The 22,206-nt window shown below is 47.1% G+C and overlaps 1 protein-coding gene across 11 annotated transcripts; it reads left to right on the forward strand.

Moving 5' to 3' along the window:
- Nucleotides 1-369: 369 nt before the first annotated feature.
- SLC35E1 (solute carrier family 35 member E1) lies at nucleotides 370-20,584 on the forward strand. 11 transcript variants are annotated; one of them, XR_014837453.1, is made up of 6 exons: nucleotides 370-891; nucleotides 1,204-1,461; nucleotides 3,735-3,872; nucleotides 5,423-5,548; nucleotides 16,368-16,613; nucleotides 17,088-20,584. XR_014837453.1 is itself a non-coding variant. In XM_085012483.1 (6 exons), exons 1-6 carry the CDS (start codon nucleotides 399-401, stop codon nucleotides 17,316-17,318), a joined length of 1,305 nt encoding a protein of 434 aa, XP_084868609.1. In that variant the 5' UTR covers nucleotides 370-398; the 3' UTR covers nucleotides 17,319-20,584. The 11 variants fall into 11 exon arrangements, 8 of the variants coding, with proteins under 8 accessions (XP_084868609.1, XP_084868614.1, XP_003123522.3 ...); XR_014837452.1 differs by having other exon boundaries at nucleotides 370-825; nucleotides 1,204-1,274; nucleotides 4,332-5,548; nucleotides 17,088-20,461; XM_085012483.1 differs by having other exon boundaries at nucleotides 1,204-1,274.
- The last annotated feature ends 1,622 nt before the right edge of the window (nucleotides 20,585-22,206 follow it).

Consider the following 22,206-nt stretch of genomic DNA (forward strand, 5'->3'; position numbering starts at 1 on the left):
CAGCGCAGACACCGAGGTTTGACTCGCGAGCTCGACGCCAGCTCACGGACGCCGACGTGGAGGGGCCCTAATGCTACCGCCCTCTCGCCCGCTTGTGCTTGGGGCTCCGGACCCGTGTCCCCGGCCTTAGCCCACAACTCCAGGAACTTTCTGGGATCAGTCCCTGTTCCTTCTCTCTGCTTCCGGGGCAAGCCCCGCCCTCTCCGGAAGCCCACCAGTAAGGGGCGCGGCCTGCGCTAGCTACGTGGTGGCTGGCGCGTCGGTCGGCGCGCGGCGGTGATGCAAGCAGCGATGACCAATAGGAAGCGCTATAGGCCACCGCTCCCGCCCCCGCCGGCCCCGCCTCCGCCCGGCGTCGGGCCGTCGGACGGGCGGGAAGGGGCGGCCGCTTGGGAAGGATGGCGGCAGCGGCTGCGGCGGTGGGAGTGGGCGCGGGCGCCGGTGGCCCAGGAGCTGCAGGCGGCGGCAGCGGGGCGCGTGAGGGCGCGCGGGTGGCGGCGCTGTGCCTACTGTGGTATGCGCTGAGCGCGGGCGGCAATGTGGTCAACAAGGTGATCCTGAGTGCTTTTCCATTCCCCGTGACCGTGTCGTTGTGCCACATCCTGGCGCTGTGCGCGGGGCTCCCGCCTCTGCTGCGCGCCTGGCGCGTGCCCCCCGCGCCGCCCGTCTCGGGCCCTGGGCCCGGCCCGCATCCGTCGCCCGGCCCGCTGCTGCCGCCGCGCTTCTACCCGCGTTACGTGCTGCCGCTCGCTTTCGGCAAGTACTTCGCGTCAGTGTCCGCGCACGTCAGCATCTGGAAGGTGCCTGTGTCCTACGCGCACACCGGTGGGTGCCGCGGCTGGCCTGAGGGGAGGCGGCCGGGAGCACGCCGCCCCGGGCTTCGGCGCTTGGGTAGGAGTGCGCCAGACGACCTGGAATGCGGCCCTAAGTCCACTTCTCTCTGGAAAGCGCTGAGAGCGCTTTTAGCAGGAAAGGGACACACATAAGGGTCTCCGGGAAGGAAGGGACTGAGAAGATGGCTGGGAGCTGAGCAGGGCGGAGCAGAACAGTTGGGTTGCGGGGAAAACCCATAGAAAGAGAAGAGCTGAAGCAGTTTGAGGGGCTGCCAAGCCTTTCTATCCTTCCAGTGGAGTTGAGACCGAATTCCAGGGTGGGTTCAGTGACTAGAGTGGTTCCCTGAACGCTCCTTGCCTCTCTTTGCAGTCAAGGCTACTATGCCCATCTGGGTGGTTCTCCTGTCCCGGATCATCATGAAGGAGAAACAGAGCACCAAGGTAACCCAGAAGGGCTTTGGGCAGGTAGGGGCCCAAGGGCCTCCCAGCTGTTGCCCAGCTGCTGACGTGGTACAGGTTCCTGGCATGGGCTGCCTGGCTTCCTGTCAAATAAGGAAGTCAGCTTAGAGACTTCTGGAGGCGCTTTTGCTGCTACTGTTCTGGAATCGCTGGGGCGGTGGTGTGTGAGGTGTGTATTCTTGAGTTGTCTTTGCTCTATGGTCTTGGAATGCTGCCATCTATCTCAGGCCCAGTTTTGATTTCCTGCATGGGGTTGCTGATAGGCAACTTGGACAACTTGGTTGCATCTTGACCACACATCCCCTGATGCTCCAGTGGGGTCAAGGTTGTAATACCTGACTCCTTGCTGGAACAGAACTCTTGACAGTTTCACATCTTTGCAAGAGATAATGGTCAGGTTGGGGGTTTCTAGGGTCAGAAGACATGAGATGCTAGTCAGAGGAATCTGATTTTGGCAAAGCCCAGCAAAGTCTTCGAAATAAAAACAGCCAGGAATTGTGAATGTCTGGGTATGGAAGTGAAAGCAACATGCAGAACCCAGGGCTGCATAGGGAAGATGCTTTGGGCACAATCCAGGGTTTGTTAAGATTCCAAGCCAGGGTATTTCCTGGCTTGAGGCGAGAGAAGTTGTGGCTTCAGCCAGAGACAGCCTTGCCCTGTGTCCTTAAGTGGAAGTGGAACTCCTGTAGTCCCAGCTGGAATCCATTTCATGCTGGACAGAGCGCCTGTTTTCTCTGTGGTTGGCTTCTGGCATCTTGTATTTTTTGTAACTTAGAATGGCCGTGCCCCGAATCAGCTTATAGATATTGGGCCACCTCTGGCTGATTTTTCTTTCAGCCAATCTTTTTCCTTGCGAGATCTGGGTGTGCTTTGCAGCCCGCCCCCAGTGTGATTCAGGTGTGACTTGTCTCCCCAGGTTGGAGTTGCCCAGCAGGTGGGCAGCTGCATCTCTCAATATCACATCGTGTTTATCAGATTTCCTGTTGTAAGGGACATTGTACCTGGCTTGGGCAGGGAACCAGAACCTTAGACAGTGAGGAAAGACAGGGGAATGGCTTAGGCAGGAGACTAAAGATAATGATACAGTAAGTATGGCCCCACCCTATCCAGATAAGGTTGGTAATCATCCCTGATCCCAGGAAAAAACGGGACTTGAAAAGGGAGAGCCTGAGGGCTGCAGCCAGTAGTGGGAGAGCTAGAATTCTGGAATTCAGACCCCTTGTTCTGCCTTGTGTGTGCCTGTGTGTGTGTGTGTGTGCCTGTGTGTGTGTGTGGTGTGTGTGTGGCAGGGTTTGGGGGGAAGGATGGGCCTTACCAACCCCTCTTAAAATCTCCAAAGTCTTTTAAGAGTATCCTTTGTAGGAGTTCCCGTAGTGGCTCAGTGGGTTACGAACCCGACACAGTTCCCGTGAGGATCCCTAGCCTCACTCAGTGGGTTAAGAATGTGGTGTTGCTTCAAGTTGCAGTATAGGTTGCAGATGCAGCTCAGATCTGGTGTTGCTGTGGTGTAGGCTCCATCTGTGGCTCCAGTTTGACCCTTAGCCCAGAAACTTTCATATACCTACCACAGATGCAGCCATAAAAAGGAAAAAAAAGAGAGAGAGAGATGGGGTGGTATCCTTTGTAGAAGGATGAGACAGGAGAAGAAGCGCTAAATGTTGGGAATGGATCCCATTTCTCTGGAAATTGGGAGCCCCTTTAGCCTCCAGAGCTTGGGGGCCATTCCATGCCCTTGGCCCTGCAAAGCCTAGGCCTTCTGGAAGGCCTTCTGTCGTGGCACTCATTACTCACTCTTTCAGCCTGCAGCTATCTGGTACCTGCCATGTGCTGAGCACCAGGATAGAGCAGTGAATAAGGACCTGTCCCTAAGGAGTGCAGGGACACACGAAATGGGTGCTTAGCAGGTGGAGAGGGCTCTTCCCTGAGCACACAGCAGAGGAGCCTGATGGTGTCTGATGGGGGTGGATCAGGGAAAGTACTCCCTGCATTTGTCTGTGAACTGACACCTGAGTGGAAGGAGGTTTCCAGAGGGAGGTGAGGTGGGAGTGTCCCCACTGCATGTTGGAAGAGCCCGGAATAAGAGGGACCCGGCCAGCCTCTCTCAAGAGGGTTGAAGTTTCAGACCCTGTTGTATTGGTGGCGCCAGCTGGATAGATCTCGATAGGACCCAGCCTGGGTTTGTGGCCTTGAGCAGGGGTTCTTAACTGGGATGATGGTATGGGGTAGAGGCTGCCCACAGTGACACAGCCCTGCCCTCAGATCTCTGAGACCCTCCCTCCCACCCCTCTAGAGCATTGCTGTCACCGCTAACACCGTTGTTCAAAGGGGTAGGTGGTGTCCTGGCAAGGGAGGAGAAAACGGCTGAGGCTTTCTTCTGAGCATCTGTGTTGGGCTGTCCAGCTCAACTTTGGCCCTTCAGCCCCTCCTGCCTTCCTCTCACAGGTGTACCTGTCACTCATCCCCATCATCAGCGGCGTCCTGCTGGCCACTGTCACCGAACTGTCCTTCGACATGTGGGGGCTTGTCAGCGCCCTTGCTGCCACACTGTGCTTCTCACTTCAGAATATTTTCTCCAAAAAGGTATGGGGGAGTTCCCGTTGTGGCGCAGTGGTTAACGAATCCGACTAGGAACCATGAGGTTGCGGGCTCGGTCCTTGCCCTTGCTCAGTGGGTTAACCATCTGGCGTTGCCGTGAGCTGTGGTGTAGGTCCCAGATGCGGCTCGGATCCCGCGTTGCTGTGGCTCTAGCGTAGGCTGGGAGCTACAGCTCCGATTAGATCTTTAGCCTGGGACCCTCAATATGCCGCGGGAGCGGCCCAAGAAATGGCAAAAAGACAAAAAAAAAAAAGGTATTTGTGCACCATCCAGGGTACACCTGGTGTTTCAGGGGTGTGTGGGTAGCATCTAAAAAAAGTGGCCAAGTAGGGATTTCTTCAGTGTTGGAACAAAAAAGTCCTGTTGCCCTTCTGCTGGTTTTCTGTTTTGTTTTATTTTTTTTAAATAGTTTTTGCTTTTTTTTTTTTTTTTTTTGCTTTTTAGGGTCACACCTGCAGCCTACGGAAAGTTCCCGAGCTACACCACAGCCACAGCAATGCTGGATCTGAGCCGTGTCTGCAACCTATACCACAGCTCATGGCAACGCCGGATCCTTAACCCACTGAGTGAGGCCAGGGATCAAACCCACAACCTCATGGTTACTAGTGGGATTGCTCCTGCTGTGCCACAATGGGAACTCCCAGATTTTGCTTTTTTTTTTTAATTTATAAAGTTCATCCTATGTTCAGTGTGAAAAAATAGAGAAAAGCCCAATGAATAGAAATCAGAAAACTTACTGGGTACCTATTATGTGCCAGGTACTATCGTAGGTGCTGGAGACAAAGAATCAGAAGAGACCTGCCCCCCAGGGTTATTGAGGAAAATTCCAGTTGTTATTGAGGAAAGTCGCAGTACTGTCCCCTAAACAGAACAACTATTAATAGTAGGTGTAGGTGTATTTTTCTGCACAGTTTTTAGAGTTGTAATGTTATAGATGCTTTTTAAATACTGCTTTGTTCATTTATTATTGTAACGTCGCATTCTCCCACATCAATAAAAATTATTAGCTCTTAACTCCTGTAATAATCACACTCTTTTCAAATACCACAGTTAATGCACTTGGTTCCCTTATTGTAGATGCAGGTATAAATAATACAGTAATGAACATCTTTATGCATAACATTTTTCTTTCAGGTTATTTCCTTATGATATGTTTACAGTTTGGGGGTTAGAGGGTATGAGATGTTTATGGCTCTTGACATACTTTGCCTGGTTGTATTCTGGTACTATATCCCAATTTAGACATTACCCGGCACCATTTCAGAGTGCCTCTTTCACTGTAGCTTCACCAGCATTGAGTGTTGCTGTTTTTGTTTTGTTTTGTTTTTCTTTTCTTGGTTCTCCATGTCTGAAACATCATGCTTGTGTTGGACGTGGGCTGTGTGTTTCGTCATAGGTGTACTTGCAGGTTTGACAGTCAAGGTCAGATGTCAGGGTTAATGTACGGGCACCATGTTTGGGGCCTGGGTAAATGGATACCCTCTTGCCAGTTACAGTTTCAATCAGGTTTTAAAAAGATGTTTTTCTCTCTTCAGGTGTTAAGAGATTCAAGGATCCACCATCTTCGGCTACTGAACATCTTGGGCTGCCATGCTGTCTTTTTTATGATCCCTACGTGGGTCCTGGTGGACCTCTCAGCTTTCTTGGTCAGCAGTGACCTGGTGAGTTGGCCTGTGTCAAGAACATAACCTTTTCTTAACTGGTTCCAAAGTAGGTACTGTCAGGTATAATGCCGCTATGTTGACTTTGGAGCATTTGGGGCCTCTGATAGCCAGCCCGCTTAGCACTCAGCTCTTTGATGATTCCCATTGCATGCAGTAGAGGAAGTTGGCTTCCTGTGCATTTCCCTCTTTCTCGTGCTAGATACCTGCTGCTAATAGTTGCTGCGTTTGTGCCAGTGCATTCAAGGAAGAAAAAATGCCAGCATGGATGACTTCCTACCCCAACAGTCTCTGCTTTAGATCTCACCTTGAGAGGTTTTTTTTGTTGTTGTTGTTGTTTTTTTTTGGTCTTTAGGGCCACACCCGAGGCATATGGAAGTTCCCAGGCTAGGGGTCCCAAGTGGAGCTACAGCTGCTGGTCTACATCACAGCCACAGCAATGCCAGATCTGAGCCATGTCTGCGACCCACACCACAACTCACGGCAACGCCAGATCCTTAACCCACTGAGCGAGGCCAGGGAAGGAACCCATGTCCTCATGGATACTAGTCAGGTTCATTACCACTGAGCAACAATGAGAACTCCTCACTTTGACTTTTTAAAACTGTGCTTGCACTGCTTTGTGCTCTCTTGGTGTCATCTCTATCTGTACTTCCACTTACTCCAGATGTATCCATAGCTCTCTGAGCACAGGAAAAAGCCTCTTCTCATCACTCACAGGACCAGCCTGCAGAGAATGTGCTAGAAATTAATGCAGGCGGCAGTGATAAGAAGGAGATGGGCATGGTTCTTCCAGGCCCTAGTTAGGTGGAGTAAATGTCTATTAGGGTGTCATGAGGTCCGACTGGATTCTTGACATTGGTCCTTTAATCCTTAGTACCATTTGTGGACACAGTGGGGATGGTCTTTGGTTTCCATGTGGGGAAACTGTGGTTCCAGGTTTTAACTTCTCTTCTATATTGATTGTCTGTAATTGTTCTGTGAAGAACTTTCTATTCTCAACAACAGCTAGTTTATTACATGAAAGGACGTACATGAAAAGCAGTTTAATGTTTCTCCTTCCTTTTAATTACCAGGTTTCAGAATACAGAGTTAGAGCTTACTTCAAATGTTAGCCAGTGTGTTGAGAGGTTTTTGAGGTGAAGAAGGGTTCTTTTATTTATTTTTCGGTAGTATTGTGAACTAGTGTTTGTCAGTTGCACTTCTTTTTTTGGGTGCCCCAAGGCAAGTGGAATTCCCAGGCCACAGATTAGATCCTGGTGGCAGTTGTGACCTAAGCCACAGCTATGGCAATGCCGGATCCTTAACCCACTGTGCCAGGCCAGGGATTGATCCTGTGTCCCAGGGCCCCTAAGACACCGCTGATCCCATTGCGCCACAGCAGAAACTCCTGTTTTTTTTTTAATATTCAGATTATGCTGTCTGGACCAGTGGAATCCTTCCTGTTGGCTCCCTGCCTTTCTGATAGCACGTATCAGCTTTTGGTAGCCTTTGGTCCCATAGGATGTCTTCCCTCATATTGTGCACCTCTCATCCCAGACCTGCAATCAGTCACTCCTTCAGGGATCCTGGTTACTTTTGGCAGAGAGACTGGTGTTTAGAGATGCCTTCTGAGTGCCAAGTGTGCTTGCTGCTATTGGGTTGTCGTGGCTTTTAAGCCTTTGCAGTGAAACACTAGGGAAAACGTTATTTGGTGGCAGAGGCCAGAGTTCATCCCAGTTCATTCTGATTCCAGCTTAACATTACAGGATGTATTAGTGCTTTGATTTTTTTTTTTTTATTTGTGTCTTTTCTGATACACTTGGTTTCTCGCAGCATTCCTTACATGTTTATACTACCCATGCTCTTCATACACATGATTCTACTCTACACACGTACGATCGCTTCAGGGTGAGAATTCTTCAGGACAACTGCAGGGAGAGTATTGAGAGATGGTTAAGATGCCCCTGCAGCTCTGTTTGGCCTTAGAACAGGTTTTGTTACAGATGTATAACTGGAATACTGTGTTCTGAAAGAAGTTGAAAGAATCATTTTCACAATGTGCCTGGGTCACCAACTTCTTGTGCAGCTGGGTTCCTTTACTTCCATTAGTTTTTAATTTTTAGGCATTCTCTCCCTGCCCAACTGGATATATCAAACCTTTATATTTTCAAATTCAAATGATATAACAGGGTTTATTCAAAGATGTCCATGTCTGGGAGTTCCCGTCGTGGCACAGTGGTTAACAAATCCGACTAGGAACCATGAGGTTGCGGGTTCGGTCCCTGCCCTTGCTTAGTGGGTTAACGATCCGGCGTTGCCGTGAGCTGTGGTGTAGGTTGCAGACGCGGCTCGGATCACGCGTTGCTGTGGCTCTGCCGTAGGCTGGTGGCTACAGCTCCGATTTGACCCCTAGCCTGGGAACCTCCATATGCCGCGGGAGCGGCCCAAGAAATAGCAACAACAACAACAAAAGACAAAAAAAAAAAAAAAAAAAAACAAAGATGTCCATGTCTGGCTTTGGAGTTCCCACTGTGGCACAGTGGGTTAAGAATCTGACTGCAGCAGTTGGGGCTGCTGCAGAGGTGCAGATTGATCCCCAGCCCAGCATAGCAGGTTGAAGTTTCTGGTGTTGCCACAGCTGTGGCTCAGATTCAGTCCCTGGCCCAGGAACTTCCATATGCCATGGGTGCGGCCATAAAAAGAAAAAAACGAAAAGGTGTCTGGCTTCAGTCCTTGTTACTACCCGCCTCCGGCTCCATTAGGAGCCATTTTTACAATTATATTTTACCTTCTCGGTGTTTCTCTCTGAAAACATAAGCAAACTTGTATATATACTCTGCCCTCCATAGCCACGGGTTTCACGTCTCCGCATTCAACTGAGGATAGAAATTTCAATCTGTGGTTGGTTGAATCTGCAGATGGGAAACCCACACATACAGTAATCCGACTCTATAAATTATGCTTCGCCATTTTATATGCAAGACCTGTGCATCCTCAGATTTGAGGGCTCCTGGAACCAATCCCCTACGTATAACAAGGGCCAAGTGTGTTCATACCTCCCTCCTCCTTACACCAGAAGGTGACTTTTTACATAGTTTAGAAAAGAGTGTCTTGCTGTTTCCACTCGATAACACATCCTAGGGATCACTTTGTATTGACCTACTAGGTCTGTCTTGTTCCTTTTATCAGCTGCACAGTATCATCTATAAGTTTGACGTCAGTTCTGTTACACTTTTCTGTTACAACTCATTGGTATCTGTATACACACTCACAAACACCATATGTAAGCTTTCCTCTGCTCTCTTATCTTTTCTTTCTCTTATATTTCAGACATTTTTCAGTTTTCTTCTAGTGATTACCTTTTTTTCTATTACCTTTAGTAGCCTCTTTTTTCTCATTGAGGCCATGTGTTTTTTACCTTGATGGGGCCCTTGTACATCTTAACAGTAGCTTTACAGTGCAGCTGCCTGAGGGCAGGGTTCCTGTCAGGGCTCTTACGCTCTGCCCTGTGTCTCCCAAAGAGGCCAGGTGAGTTAGCACTGTCCCAGTGCTGTGCTTCACAGTGGGAGGGAGGAGGCTCAGATCAGAGAACATCAGCTGGGATCTGCTGCTCACCACATTACCGAGTATCAAAGGCTACAGTGGGCAGTTCTCAAACATTCCCAGCCCTGTTGCCAGCAGCTCTGCTGAAGCCAGGCACAGGTCGCCAGACTCTGGAGGAGGTGGCCCAGTTTTAAAGCTTGGACAGGATGTGTGAAGCAGGTATTTGAGAAATGAAAAGTAAATGGGAGCAGGCCAGCTTGGGGAGAGGACTGGATTGCAAAGTACTATTGAGCCAGCTGTGGGTTTGCCTTTATTTTGCCTCCTGTATTGCTAGCCTAAACTCAGGGCACTGGGGGAGAATAGAGTGAAAAGCCCTCCATGCTGGCTGGCGGAGGGGAACAGGAGATTCGTGATGCTCAGAGAGAGTAGGTGTGCTCTCTGTTTCCTTTGTTCTATAGCACCCTAAGCCCCTAGCCATCCCACTATGGTGGTGGCAGCAGGGTCCCACACGTGCCTGAGATGTTAAGGAAGTTCATCCTCCCTCTGCAGTCACAGGATGGGATTAGCCACTGTTGCCTTTTTTTTTTTTTTTTCCTGCTCCTCATCCTCCTACTGCCTGGCCGTTGAATGGAGGTGCAGTTGTGGGAAGGACACAGTGGAGTAGGGTAGTTAAGCCAAGCTTTCTGACTGGAGGACTGAAAGAGGGAGCCCTCAGAAACCAGCAAGTACAAAGGAGACCATGGAGAGGGGGAACCTGGGGAAAGTGACCTCACAGAGAACCACAAAGTCCTGCGCTCACCCCACAGCTGTGCATGTGAAGGTACAAAGACAGGATAGACTACTCCCCAGGACCAAGACTGACATTGGTAGTGCACACTCAGAACTGAGCCATGTCCCACTGAAAAGGCTTGGAAAGCAGAACTGACATTGGAACCACAACTCACAGGAGGCTGGTCAAGCTTGTAGCCTGAACCCAAACAAGTCTGCTAAAACAAAATATTGACATTCCTCATAGGACTTAAATAAGACCTACAGTCTTATAATATTCTGAGTGTCCAGGATATAATCCAGAATTACTTGGCATATGAAGAACCAGGAAAATTTCAAGTTTTGTGGAAAAAGACAATCAACAGATGCCAACACTGGAATGACCCAGATGTTGGGATTATTGGACAGAGAATTTAAAGCAGTGATTTATAATCATGCTTCAAGAATGCCCTTGGGAATTCCCATCATGGCGCAGCAGAAATGAATCCAACTAGGAACCAAGAATAAAAAACTGAACACCTCCATCAACCAATTGAATGTCTCACTGACATTTGTAGAATATGCTACCCAACAACAACAGAACATTCTTTCACATATACACATGGAACATTCACTAAGATAGAGCATATTCTTTGTCATAAAACAAACCTTAACAAAAGGATTGGAAACATACAAAGTACATTCTCTGGTCATAATGGAATTAGAAGTAAATAACAGGTACCAGGAACATCTCCAAACACTTGGAAACTAAACAGCACATTTCTTTTTTTTTTTTTTCAGGGCTGCACCTGTGGCATATGGAAGTTCCCAGGCTAGGGGTTGAATTAGAGCTGTAGCTGCAGGCCTACACCACAGCCACAGCAAGGTGGGATTCAAACAGCATCTGCGACCTACACTGCAGCTCACCTCAATGCTGGATTCTTAGCCCACTGAATGAGGCCAGGGATCAAACCTGAGTCTTCATGGATACTAGTCAAGTTTGTTACTGCTGAGCTACAATGGGAACTCCTAAACAGCACATTTCTAAATAATCCCTAGGCCAAAGAGAAAGTCTCAGGGAAAACAAAATATTTTCAACTCAAGCAAAACTGACCCAAAAGAGAGAAGGAGAGAGAAAGAAGACACTACAAATAGCAGGAATGAGAGAATAGCTCTGTAGAACTCACTTATTCAGGCCTTAAAAGCATAAGAATACTACTTGGAACTCTGTAGTGACAGATGAAATAGACCAATTGCTTATAAATTACAAATTAACAGAATTTACCCACTCGAGATGGAAAATATATCCTGAGTCTTATAGGTATAAAGAATTTGAATTTGTAGTTTAAAACCTTGTAGAAAGAAATCATCAGACCCAGATAGTTTTACTGGTAATTTCTACCCAACTTAAGGAAAAATAAACACCAGTTCTATATAGTCTCCTCCAGAAAATAGAAAAGGAAGGGATCATTTTTTGGCTTTTATAACAAAACAAAACAAAACAAAACAAAAAGACCAATAACCCTAATGAACATGGAGGCAAAAGTCTTTAACAAAATTTTAGAAGCAAATCAGGTGCAGCAATATATTAAAAGCATACTACACTGTGAGAAAGTGGGATTTAAATCAGGAATGCAGGCTAATTCAATACTGGAAAGTCAGTCAGTGTAATCCCACCATAACAGCCTAACAAAGAAAAATCACATATTCATATCCACCAATGTAGAAAAGGAATTTGACAAAATGCAACATCTGGTCATCATTTTTTAAAAACTAAACTGGAAAGGAACTACCTCAACTTGATCAAGGGCATATATAGCTAATAACACCATAATGAAAAAAACAAAACATCATAATGAAAGATTGAAGGCTTTCCCCCTAAATTCAGGAATAAGGTAAAGATGTTCATTCTCAACATGCCTATTCCACAGCATACCTGACATGATAGCCAGAGCAATAAGATAAGAAAGAAATACAGATTTGAAAGGAAGAAGAAAAATTCTCTGTACCAACAAAATCTTATTCTCTAGTATTAGTTATAAAATTTAGTTTTTCTCCTTGGCAAAGGCATTAGTAAAAAAAAGTTGATATGCTAATCTATGTTTCTGTGTATGTTTAGAGGTAGATACATATATTTAGATATTTTTAAATTTTTGCGTTTTTTTGTTTTGTTTTTTGTTTTGTTTTTTGCTTTTTAGGGTGGCACCTGCAGCATATGGAAATTCTCAGGCTAGGGGTTGAATCAGAGCTGCACCTGCTAGCCTGCATCACAGCCACAGCAATGCCAGATCTGAGCCGCATCTGTGACTTGCACCGCAGCTCATGGCAATGTCAGATCCTTAACCCACTGAGCAAGGCCAGGAATCGAACCCCCATCTTCATGGATACCAGTTGGATTCTTAACCTGCTGAGCCACAATGGGAACTCCACAGTTTTTTCAATTTTTTTGGCTGCTTACTCACAGCTTGATATGGGATGTCAGTTCCCAGACCAGGGGTTGAACCTAGGCCCGTAGCAGCAAAAATACCAAGTCCGAATCACTAGACCACTGGGGAACTGTCTTAAACTTTTTTTTAATATAGAAAAGCTGATTGGAAAATTAACGCTGACTGGCAGGAACTGGAATAGCAAATCAATTTGAAAAAGAAGGAGAAAGTTGGAGGAATCACATTATGTAATTTTAAGACTTAGTATAAAGGTACAGATATTGGTGAAGAGAGAGAGAAAGACAATGATCTTTGGGGCAGAAGAGACCATTTGAAACTATAAATATGGCTAATTGATCCTGGACAAAGTTTCAAAGGCAATTCAATAGAGAAAGGGTAGTTTCTTTAACACAGTGTTAGAACAATTGGACATCCATGTGCAAAATCTAAGCCTTGACTTAAACCTCACATTATACACAATTTAACTCAGACTCTGGACCTAAACTTAAGAGTGAAAATGGCAACCTTTAGAAGAAAACAGAGAAGAAAATTCTTCATAACTTGGGATTAGTTCCTAGACATTATATCAAAAGCAAAGTCAATAAAGAAAAAAAAGTGGTAAATGGGGGCTTCATCAAAATTAAAAACTCTTGCTTATTTGCCAGTGAGATGCTGACAAAAGACTTGTTTGGGGATATATAAAGAACCCTTAAGACTCAAGAGTAAGAAAACTTGCTTAAGAATGGGCAAAAGACCTGAACTTCACATGTGAAATAAGTTCAACATCATTAGTCATTAGGGAGGAGCAAATTAAAACCATGATGAGATGCCAATTTGTACCTATTAGAATGGCTATAATAAAAAAAAAAATACTAATGGAGGTCTCCAGTAGCTCAGTGGGTTAAGGATCCAGCATTGTCATTGCTGTGGCTCTAGTTACTGCTGTGGCCATGGATTTGATTTCTGGCCCAGGAACTTTTGCATGCTGCAGGTGCAACCAAAAAAAAGAAAGAAAGAAAATACTGGAGTGGATCCAGAAGATGTGGTACATATACACCATGGAATATTACTCAGCCATTAAAAAGAACGAAATACCAGGAGTTCCCGTTGTGGCGCAGTGGTTAACGAATCCGACTAGGAACCATGAGGTTGTGGGTTCCATCCCTGCCCTTGCTCAGTGGGTTAACGATCCGGCGTTGCCGTGAGCTGTGGTGTAGGTTGCAAATGCAGCTCGGATCCTGCGTTGCTGTGGCTCTGGTGTAGGCCAGTGGCTACAGCTCCGATTCGACCCCTGGCCTGGGAACCTCCATATGCCGTGGGAGCGGCCCAAGAATATAGCTAAAAAGACAAAAAAAAAAAAAAAAAAAAAAAAAAAAGAAGAAGAAGAACGAAATACCAGCATTTTTTGCAACATGGATGGACGTAGAAACTATCATGCTAAGTGAAGTCAGCCATACAATAAGACACCAACATCCAATGCTTTCACTGACATGTGGAATCTGAAAAAAGGACAGACTGAAGTTCTTTGCAGAACAGATGCTGACTCACAGACATTGAAAAACTTATGGTCTCCAGAGGAGACAGTTTGGGGGGTAGGGGGATGTGCCTGGGCTGTGGGATGGAAATCCTGTGAAATCAGATTGTTACGATCATTATACAACTACAGATGTGATAAATTCATTTGAGTAATTAAAAAAAAAGGAAAAAAAAAATACTGACAGTACCATATCTGTCAAGGGTGGAACACAACTGGAATTCTCATATGTTGTTGGAGTAAGTGCAAAATAGTGTAGCCACTCTGGAAAACATGGGAGTTTCTTCTGGAGTTAAACATACACTGACTATGTGACCCAGCAGCCTCACTCCTGGGTATTTACTCTAGAGAAATGAAACTCAGGTTCACACAGAAGTTTATTGCAACTCTATTCATGACCACAAAGTGTTGGAAACAACTCACATGTCGTTCAACAGGTGAATGGATAAAGAACTTCAGTATGTTACTCAGCAATACAAAGGTACCAACTGTTATCCTTATAACAACTTGGGTGGGTGTCAGAGGCTTTATGCTAAATGAAAGAAACCTAAGAGGGTTCCATGCTGTTATCACTCCACTTATAGAACAGTCTCTAAATGATGAACCTTTTGTGAAGAATATATCAGTGGTTGCCTAGGTTAGGGGTGGGGATTTGCACAAAAAATCCCCAAAAGTGTCTTGGGGTCATGAAGTGGTTCTGAATTCTGGTTGTGATGTTGGCTACACAAATCAATATGTGTCTAAAACACATGGAACTATTCACTGGAAGGAAGAAACACTCTATTATATGTCAGCTTTAAAAAGAAGGAAGACAAAAATAAAAAAAAAATAAAAAGAAGGAAGGAAGAAGGAAAGAAAAAAAGCTGGATTGGTTGGGTTCTTTCATGGGAGATATCTTTGCAAGCTGGCTACCTCATAAAAATAGCTTTGAGGTCCATGTGGGTCACCTCGGGGAAGGATTCCTGGGAGAACAGACCAGCATGCCCCCTGAAGGCATGCTGGGGGCGTTCAGGAGCCTTACAGCAGCTGTTATCCCCAGGCAATTCTGAGCTGGTCACCTGGGTGCATCTCCCTCACCTTTAAGAAGACAGTGTGATCCTCTCCCTATCAGACAGCGGTGGAGGTAGAATCACGCAGCTGGTCTAGGATTGCTGCAGCTCCCGTCCTGGCAGGGCCACTAGTTGCCACAGTCTTGGGGGAGCCAGCTGCGTCCTCCTGTGGATACAGCCTGGGTCTGGGCCTGGGATTGGCCCACCCTCTCTGAGGAGTTCTGTGGTCCAAGTGTCTGCCACTTGTGGTTTTGTGACTTCTGGGCCCCCTTAATCAGAGCGGCCTCATTCTGGTGAAGGTCACATGGTAACTAAAGTTTTGACGATAACATCAACTCCTGTTTCTTTGGCTTGGGATTGTTTTTAAGCGCCTTCAAGGCCATGATTGCATTTGACCCTCCTAGCAGCAGCTTTGCACGGGCTCATCAGGGATCAGTCTCCCACATTGCATAGATGAAGAAACAGCAACCAGAGAGGTTGATCAGCTTGCCTGGAGGCTCCCAGCAATGAGACAGACCCAGAGTCTCTGGCTCCCAACCTTGAGGGGTTCTTCACATACCCAGAGACTGCATTCCCAGGACCTCCCTGCTTTACACAATCATCATGTCTGCTATGGTTTGAATGTTAGTGTCCCCCCAAAATTCATATGTTGAAACCTAACTCCCCCACAACTTGGTATTGGGAGGTGGTTAGGTCATGGGGGTGGAGCATCATGAATGGGATTCGTGCCCTTATAAAAAAAGACCCCAGGAGTTCCCATTGCCGTTGTGGCTCAGGGGAAATGAATCCAACTGGTATCCACAAGGGTGCAGGTTTGATCCCTGGCCTCACTCAGTGAGTTAAGGATCTGGTGGTGTCACGAGCTGTGGTGTAGAATCCCGAATTGCTGTGGCTGTGCTGTAGGCTGGCAGCTGCAGCTCCAATTTGACCCCTAGCCTGGGAACTGCCATATGCCACGAGAATGGCCCTAAAAAGAAAAAAAAAAGGACCCAGAGAGCTCCCTTGCCACTTCTGCCACATGAGGACCCAGTGAGAAGGTACTGTCCTTAAACCAGGAAGAGGGCCCACACCAGATGCCTTGATCTTAGACTTCCATCCTCCAGAACTATGAGAAATAAATGTGTTGTTTGTGGGCGCCCCCAGCCTGTGGAATTTTGTTACAGCAGCCTGAACAGACTGAGGCGATGCCCAGTATGCAGACCTTGCTTGGCCAACCCAGAGGCTGGGTTCCCACTGTCTGGGGAAGAGAGAAGGCTTTGGTTCATGTCATACTCTGCACCCTCTGGGTGTCTGAAGTCCCCCCTCCACCTCTGCTTCCTCAGCAGGAATGGGCAGTGATTATATCATGGTTGTTATGCTTCGCTAAGTGTAGTGAGGGTCAGAGGTTGTTGTGCATATAAGGCACCTTTTATTACATGGGGACCTGCCTGGGTCTGTTTCCCTTCTGACAGTGTCACCCACATAAGCCGTGTGTGTCACTGCCCCCACCCGTGCAAGCATGTGACTGCTGTGCTGTTCTTGCTCTCGCATCTCTGTAGACATATGTGTCCCAGTGGCCCTGGACACTTTTGCTCCTGGCTGTCAGCGGCTTCTGTAACTTTGCCCAGAATGTCATTGCCTTCAGCATCCTCAACCTCATCAGCCCTCTGAGCTACTCCGTCGCCAATGCCACCAAGAGAATTATGGTCATCACTGTGTCCCTGATCATGCTGCGAAACCCAGTCACCAGCACCAACGTCCTGGGCATGATGACGGCCATCCTGGGGGTCTTTCTGTATAATAAGGTGAGTCTGGGGTTGGGGAGGCTGTCCCCTTGACGCACGGGGAGGCACCAGGAGTTGGTGGAGGTGGGGAAGAGGAGGGGCCTCACTGGGAACTAGGAGATGGGGATTCCAGCTCCCAGCTTTGCCACTGACTGGTTAATGGTCTTGGCGTGGTCCTGTCTGCCCTTGGGCTTCCTTTCCCTGTGTAGATGACCCCCACCTGTGGCTCCCAGATCTCCTGAAGCTTTGTCGGGGATTTTGCTCCCTCCTTGCAAAGAAGATTCTGTTTATTCTGGTGGAAAGCTGTGCGGTGGCTGATGGGGAAGGCCATTCCATTACCAGTTCACTGGCCATACCCAGACCCTCTCGAGGTGACACTTGCGTCAGCTTCAGAGGCTGCTTGGCTGTGAGTCTTGAGCTCCCTTCTGTCCCTCTGTCCTCTGTGTGCGTCCAGGGCAAGGAGCTGATTGTCTCACTGCTCTCTTGGCTTTGCAGACCAAGTATGACGCAAATCAGCAAGCCCGGAAGCACCTCCTCCCCATCACGACAGGGGACCTGAGCAGTAAGGAGCACCATCGGAGCCCCCTGGAGAAACCCCACAATGGCCTCCTCTTCCCCCAGCATGGGGACTATCAGTATGGCCGCAACAACATCTTGACAGATCACTTCCAGTACAGCCGGCAGAGCTACCCAAACTCGTACAGTTTGAACCGTTACGATGTGTAGAGACCAGCGAGCAGGGCGGGACATTCTGCCACCTCTCCCCCCGGCCCCCCAGCAGCACCAGGTACTTCTGACAACCAGTGAATGTACAATCCAGCCAACGGGGGACAGTGCAGAACCATCAGAAGACCCCGGGGTTCCCAGCCCCCAGGAGCAGCAGGATGCATCCCAAGCTCCCATGTTTCGTACCCTTTCTTCCTGGAGTCTGTCTTCCAAGGGTGTATCGCTGTGGAAATCTTAGCCAGGTTCTAATCTTTCTGCGTGGATTTCTTCCCCAAGTCATGTTTTTCAGAGATCTCTTTTCCCAGATGAACATCCAGGACCCTCTCTGGAAAGGATACAGAACTCGGAGTGGGCGAGAGGTAGTTTGTGGGGAGGGTGCCAAGGAAAGACCCTGGGGTGGTGCTGGGTGACAGACTAGCCGCTTTAATTCTACTGCTCAGGTAAGCGTAGGATGGAGGCACGTGTGGTGCAGAGGCGTGCCAGGGTTATTGGAAACATCTCCAACCACACAGTTGGACCCAGCTCTCTGGTCAGCTCCATAACTGTTGGCAATTGACGAACGTTCCTCAGTGCGAAGCTATTGCAATTAGAATTGAATTCTTAGAGCTGACCTGCAAGGCAGGTTTGGCATGTGCCCGGAACTGGAGGGAAGGGCAGGGTGGCCACTGTTTCCTCAGCTCCCTCTTCCCTTGCTGAGCAGAGCATCTCTCCTCCAAGGCAGCGAGCAGGAGGGGACATGGGGCTGTGAGAAGGATCATGAGGAAATCATGTTCAGTGTTTCAAGCTCTATTTCCGTAATACTGACTTTGTTTTCTGATGCATCTTCACTTCTCTGCTGACTTCGAAGGATGTTTGATGGGGAGATGTTGGTTTTACAAGGAGCTTACATTTTTCTAGGGACTATTTTGTAGTTGTCTATGTATTTCTGCTGAGGTCCCCCTTCAGGGATGCAGGATGCCTGAGGATTGGCAGATGTTTGGAAACTCCTTTTGTTTTTAAACGTTTAAAAACAAGAAAAGCTGCCAGTGATGCCTGTCTTGGCACATTTTCTGCATTTAGTAGGGAACAATGAAGTGTTTGGAAGTCTCCGAAAGTACAGTGAATCAAAAACGTCATCTAGGAGTTCCGTCATGGCTCAGTGGTTGACGAATCCAACTAGGAACCATGAGGTAGCAGATTCGATCCCTGGCCTTGCTTAGTGGGTTGAGGATCCGGCGTTGCCATGAGCTGTGGTATAGGTTGCAGACGTGGCTCGGATCCCACATTGCTGTGGCTCTGGAGTAGGCCAGCGGCTACAGCTCCAATTTGACCCCTAGCCTGGGAACCTCCATATGCTGTGTGTGCAGCCCTAGAAAAGACAAAAAAAAGTCATCTAAATGGTTTGTGTCATAGATCGGTGCTCAACACAGATTGCACGAGCTGTTTTTGTGGTGTTTACATTAGGATTTGATTCGCCAGCAGTCACTGGTCAAGAAAAAGTTGGGGTCTGGGCAGAATCACATCATCAGGAAGATTATGTGTCCCCAGTGAGTAACCTGTGTCCTGGGGTCCAGGTTGGGACACCTGGCATCACTAGAGACTGTGCCCTCGGAGGGGACCACTTGTTTGGCTGGTGAGGTCTTTGGTGATGGCTGCCTTCCTCCTTCAGCCCTGTCCCTGAACAGACACTTGACATGATCAGCAGATGGGACCTGGGGGGGTCACCCTCTACCTTCTGGCATGTGAGATGGTTCTCTGTTCCAAGAGGAAGTCCTGTAGCTTATGCTTGACTCCTGTTTGGTTTTGATAATTGGAATTTTGTATTTAGAGATTACATTTCATCAGCTTATGAACTGGCAGCTCCTGGAGAGGTCACAGGGTCCCCTTCTGGCCTGTGAGTTTAATACCACTGGCCTCAAGAGTCCCTGATTGTTGGTGGCCTGCTTTTTGATTACTTTGCCCCCAAGTTCTAAGACAATGCTATGGAAAACATTCAGGAGCTGTCCTGAAGGGTGTTATTTGTGCCTTCACCAGAGGCAGTAGATTCTGCAATTGAACCACAATAAATGGGAGTAATTTTGCATGGCAGACATTGTGGTAGCTATCTTTATGAGGATAGTAACTGATTCCTTGAACGATAATTGAATTCCAAGATGAATTATGCCTCTCTGCAGGTTTAATGAAATGTTTGAGGTTGCTGAAATTTGTATATTGTTTTCCTTTTCCAATGCAAGATCTGCTGGTGAGGGGAAATGTCTGACTGGTTTTATAACGGTTTATAAATTAATAAATGGGATATTTAGTTCTGTACATAAATCTACAGCGAGTACATACACTGGAATGAGAGACACAATCATATTAGACCAAATCATCAGATCAAAAGACATACTTTTAGGAGTTCCCACTGTGGAGCAGCAGTAACGAACCAGACTAGTATCCATGAGGATGTGGGTTCACTCCCTGGCCTTGCCCAGTGGGTTAGGGGTCCAGCGTTGCCGAGAGCTGTGGTGTAGGCTGAAGATGCGGCTCAGATCTGGCGTTGTTCTGCATAGGCCGGCAGCTGTAGCTCTGATTCAACCCCTAGCCTGGGAACTTCCATATGCCGCAAGTGTGGCCCTAAAAAGCAGAAGACATACTTTTGAGACTTGAAAGTTCAGAGCTGACATTAACCTTGTGAAGGCCAGTTTTCCAGCCACTTGCTGCCCCAGCTCAACCCCCCACCCGACTCCCACATCCACATTGGCAGCTCTGTTCCCCTTACCCTCCTCACTGCTGGGGTTTGTGACAGCAAATTTAGTTTACCCATAGGTGGTATGGTCTGCAAAACTAACTCGAACCCAACCTCTTCGTTTTACAGAAGGGGAAACTGAGGCTCAGAGGGCATTTTAAAATAGTGTTTGTTCACTATTTTGAGACTCAGTGTGGAATTTTTAAGCACCTTATTTTAAGTCATCCGTTATCAGGAAAATCAAACCCCTGTTACCATGGAGAGAAGCCAAATATGTTCAAAGGAAGAAGCACTTGGGATTTCTGATTTTTGCTGTGTGTTTTGGCATACATCATGCAACTGGCCCTTTTATCACTGGGACATAACCAGACCTGGACACCTTAAGGTCTAACAGTTTTAAGGGCATAGAACATTAAATTATTGAAGAATCTGAAAATTGTGAATTGTTTTTTTCAACTGTTACGTTTTCAAGACTCAATGCTATAGACTGTTCTGTGGGAAAAGATACCGTGTATATTCATGGATGGCATTTACAAAAATAAATGATGGTCTCCAGGGACTCAAGATTGGTCCCAGTTTGTCAGTGAGGGTCCCTTTCTGAGTGACCCTATTATCAGTGTACCCAGCAACAAAACATGTAAGAAGTAGAAAGAACAAACTAACTTGGTTCTCTCATCCAAGTGTACTGCAACCTTTTTATTTTTTCTGAGCCAGAATTGAGACATGTGAGTTGTGAATTTATGAGATGGTAGGATAAAACCAGAATCACAGCTTAACAGTTAATGACATGCCTTTATTGAAACAGAGTAACATGGAAAATCCAAGAATGTTGTGACAAATGTGCTTATGAAGCATCTGTATGAGGAATAATAGATAATACTGAGTACCTACTACTGCATGTTGGCTTTTCACACAGTCCTTATAATTAATTCATTTGCTTTGTTTTCTTAGCCTTATTTTACAGATAAAAATGAGGCCCAGAGGGGTTAAGTCATTTGTCTGGGATCACACAGCTATTAAAGTCTGCCTCCAAGCCCATCCCTCCTTCCCCCCAGTATTACTCAGAAACCATTCCCAACAGAGGGTTGGGTTTAAAATAACTGCCCACATCCTTTTTATTCACAGTCCTTTTGTTCAGTGACTTACTGAGCACTTTGTTTGTGCCAAGTACAGGAAACAGATACATAAGCCTCCTACCCTCAGAGCACTCAGCTCAATATGTGGATTCAGAACTAAGTAGCACACAGGTGCTGTGGGTGACAAAATGAGGTACATGTGGGAATATTTTGACTTGTATTTTCAATTCACAGAATATTTTATTTGCACATTTTGTATCACATATGCCTTGTTTTAACTATTAGGACCCAAGAGGGAGATATCAGCCCCATTTTACAAAAGGTAATGGCAACAGAGAAAGTCAATCTTTGCTCATGGCACAGGCCTGGAAGCCCACTGTCTGGCTCTAAGCCCAGGGCCCTCTGTTCTGCAGAGTAGCCTCAAAAAAGTGAGATGTTTTGTTTTTGTCAGAAGAGCTGTTGTGATCAAAGGTGTATCCTTTCCTTTCACTCACTTGGGCCATACTGCTCATGAGGCCCTGAAGGCGCCCTTATATCCACATGACCCAAGAGGCTCTGCCTGGGATGGTATCACCACCTTATGAGTCAGGCAGGGCCAGGTTCAGAGGTGGCTGCCTTGCCTGGACGCCAGGCTGAACCCCTCCATGGGGATGTCTTCTCCCAGACACTGGAATCCTCCTCTGTCTCCCCAGGGAAGCTCCTTTGTGACCAGAGGTTTAGCTTGGGATCCCAAGGAATGCTCAACATCTAGGACAGAACAGGACCTTCTCTGTTCCCACAAGACATTCCTCCTGCCATGGCTTCAGCTAGTCAACCACATGGGGTTCAGTTACTGTAGATGAGGCGACAGTCACACCGAGCTCAGGCTTTATTAAGACCACACGTCTCAATGGGCTTAGATTTCCTCAGTCACCCACTACTTTTTTAAGTTTGAAAAAAAATTACTAAAGCCAAAGTTACTCATTCACACTATACAGATATTGCAAAGAGTGGGATAGAGAACTTCCAAAATATATCATTAAGGTATATAAAGGTGCCTGTAAACACAGTTTATCTCTGAAGAGATGCACAAGAAGCTGGACACAACAGTTGTCTCTGGGGAGGA

Source organism: Sus scrofa, chromosome 2 (assembly GCF_054392235.1).
Source record: "Sus scrofa isolate SSC_HxYL_T2T_F1_AM1 chromosome 2, Sscrofa_HxYL_maternal_Yorkshire_Landrace_v2.0, whole genome shotgun sequence".
Classification (NCBI taxonomy): domain Eukaryota; kingdom Metazoa; phylum Chordata; class Mammalia; order Artiodactyla; family Suidae; genus Sus; species Sus scrofa.